Source organism: Schistocerca nitens, chromosome 1, assembly GCF_023898315.1.
Source record: "Schistocerca nitens isolate TAMUIC-IGC-003100 chromosome 1, iqSchNite1.1, whole genome shotgun sequence".
NCBI lineage: Eukaryota > Metazoa > Arthropoda > Insecta > Orthoptera > Acrididae > Schistocerca > Schistocerca nitens.
In genome coordinates, this window is record NC_064614.1 from 1099048489 (window position 1) to 1099050545 (window position 2057).

At 29.0% G+C, this 2057-nt stretch overlaps 1 protein-coding gene across 1 annotated transcript; it reads right to left on the bottom strand.

Annotated features, from left to right (window-relative positions):
- Positions 1-457: 457 nt before the first annotated feature.
- On the bottom strand, positions 458-1399 carry LOC126230596 (collagenase 3-like). Its single transcript, XM_049942406.1, has one exon. The coding sequence runs from the start codon at positions 1397-1399 to the stop codon at positions 458-460; it is 942 nt and encodes a 313-aa protein (XP_049798363.1).
- Between the last annotated feature and the right edge of the window lie 658 nt (positions 1400-2057).

Genomic DNA, 2057 nt, shown 5'->3' on the forward strand with positions numbered 1-2057 from the left:
AACTGAAGATTTCTACAAAGATATGAAAGATATGGTTGAACTATTTGATACAAGTGACTATCCAAAAGATAACCAGTATAGCATACCACAAGTGAATAAGAAAGTTTTGGGTAAGATGAAAGATGAATGTAGTGGAAAAATTATGACAGAATTTGTAGGGTTAAGAGCTAAAATGTATGCCTACAAAGTGGATGAGAAAGAGAATAAAAAGTCAAAAGGTGTGAAAAAATGTATAGTAAAAAATAAAGTAACGTTAGACGATTATAAAGATTGCCTCTTCAATAATAAGGAGCAGTATAGATCAATGAATTTAATTAGAAGTGAGAAACATGAAATATATACTGTGGAAGTGAATAAAAAGGCTCTAAGCCCACATGATAATAAGAGAATTGTTTTAGAAAATAAAATAGATACATTACCATATGGTCATTATAGTAAATCAACAACATAAATGACATTAGTTGAAATTCTCTAATTGATTAAGTGATTCTTTCAAATTGCTTATGATATCCAACATCTTGGAAGTAGATTTTGAACAATCTATTCCAAATAATGAAAGATCAAATTTACCTGCTCTAACAACAGAATTTGTAAATTCACTATACTCATAGAATGTTTTATCTTTAATAAAGTATAATAATCCATTTGTATATCTGAAACTAGATTCTATACCTGGAGGTATTTCTGAAAATTCTTTTGTAATACGTCCATATTTTTTACTTATTCCCTTACATTCATCAATTTCTACATAATAAACATCATCAAAAAATATAAAGCTTTTACCAGAATATGTGTTCACAGCTGAATGTAGAATTACATTTTTTCGTAATGAAAGAGATGTTAAAGATGTTGGATAACCAAATTTTAACCTAAAAGAGAGTATTTCCATTATACACAGTTTGTTGTCAATGAATAAAATAACATCTCCAGATGGTCTTTGATATGCAGCAGTTATATTGTTAAATCCTTTTGGAAGAAATGTTAACCAATCACTTATAAGTTGTGGTTTAGTGCGAACATCTAAATTATCCAAATCCATTATCCAAACCCATTTCTCATAGTAAATATATAGGACCTGATCGACAATCAGAAAGTTTTTAATTTTATTATTCAGCTTACATAATTCTGGAGGATCTAAATCTTTTTCTTCATCATCAGTCTCCTCATCTTCCTCATCATTATCATCTCCTACAACTGGTTTCCCATATAAGCTTTGTACTACAAGAATATCATCTTTACTTAATTCAATATTGGAACTGTTATATAATGGATACATGATTGAGGTATTTTCTGCTGAATGAGGAATTCCTAATGTATGACCAATTTCATGAACTAAAACTGCATAAAAGTTTATCTTCTCTTGGAGTATTTGTATCAATCTCAAAGTACCAATCTTCATCTTGATCCATATGGATTTCTACAACATCATTATTAGAATTTGGATAGTTTGCATGAGCTAGTACACCCGATTTACCATCAAATGGCTTTGGACAATAGTGTTGTCCACTTGATTCTTTTCTGTGCAAACGTCTCTTATTTGAAATGATGATGTCACAATTTGAACTATCTTCTTCAAAAATTAGATCTGTATGCTCTTTCCAAGTATTAAAAGCAATTTCACTCAGTTCTTTCATTCTTTTCGATGAATCTGCATAATACCATTTAACAGTTTTCTTATTCCATTTAGCAATATGTGAGGTAAAAGATACTGCATGATCTTCTACACCACATCGAGGTTTGTTTATCAGATCTAAAGTTTCTTGATCTATTTCACCAGTAGGTTTCAAATTAAACTTCTTTTGGAATAAAATTAAGGCATTTTTGATATCTGAAATTTCACCAATATTTGTTGACTCTGCTTCGAGATATCCAAATTCCTGTAAATACTTTATAATGTTTTCTTTTTCATTACTATCTTCTCCTGTAGCTATCTTCACTAACAACAAGGTTACAATTAATATTTTCATTTATATAGGTTAAAATTATTGAATGAATAAGAAAATAAAAAAATCTCTACTTCCACATTATTTATTGTCTTTAGTGTACTAATAGCCAAT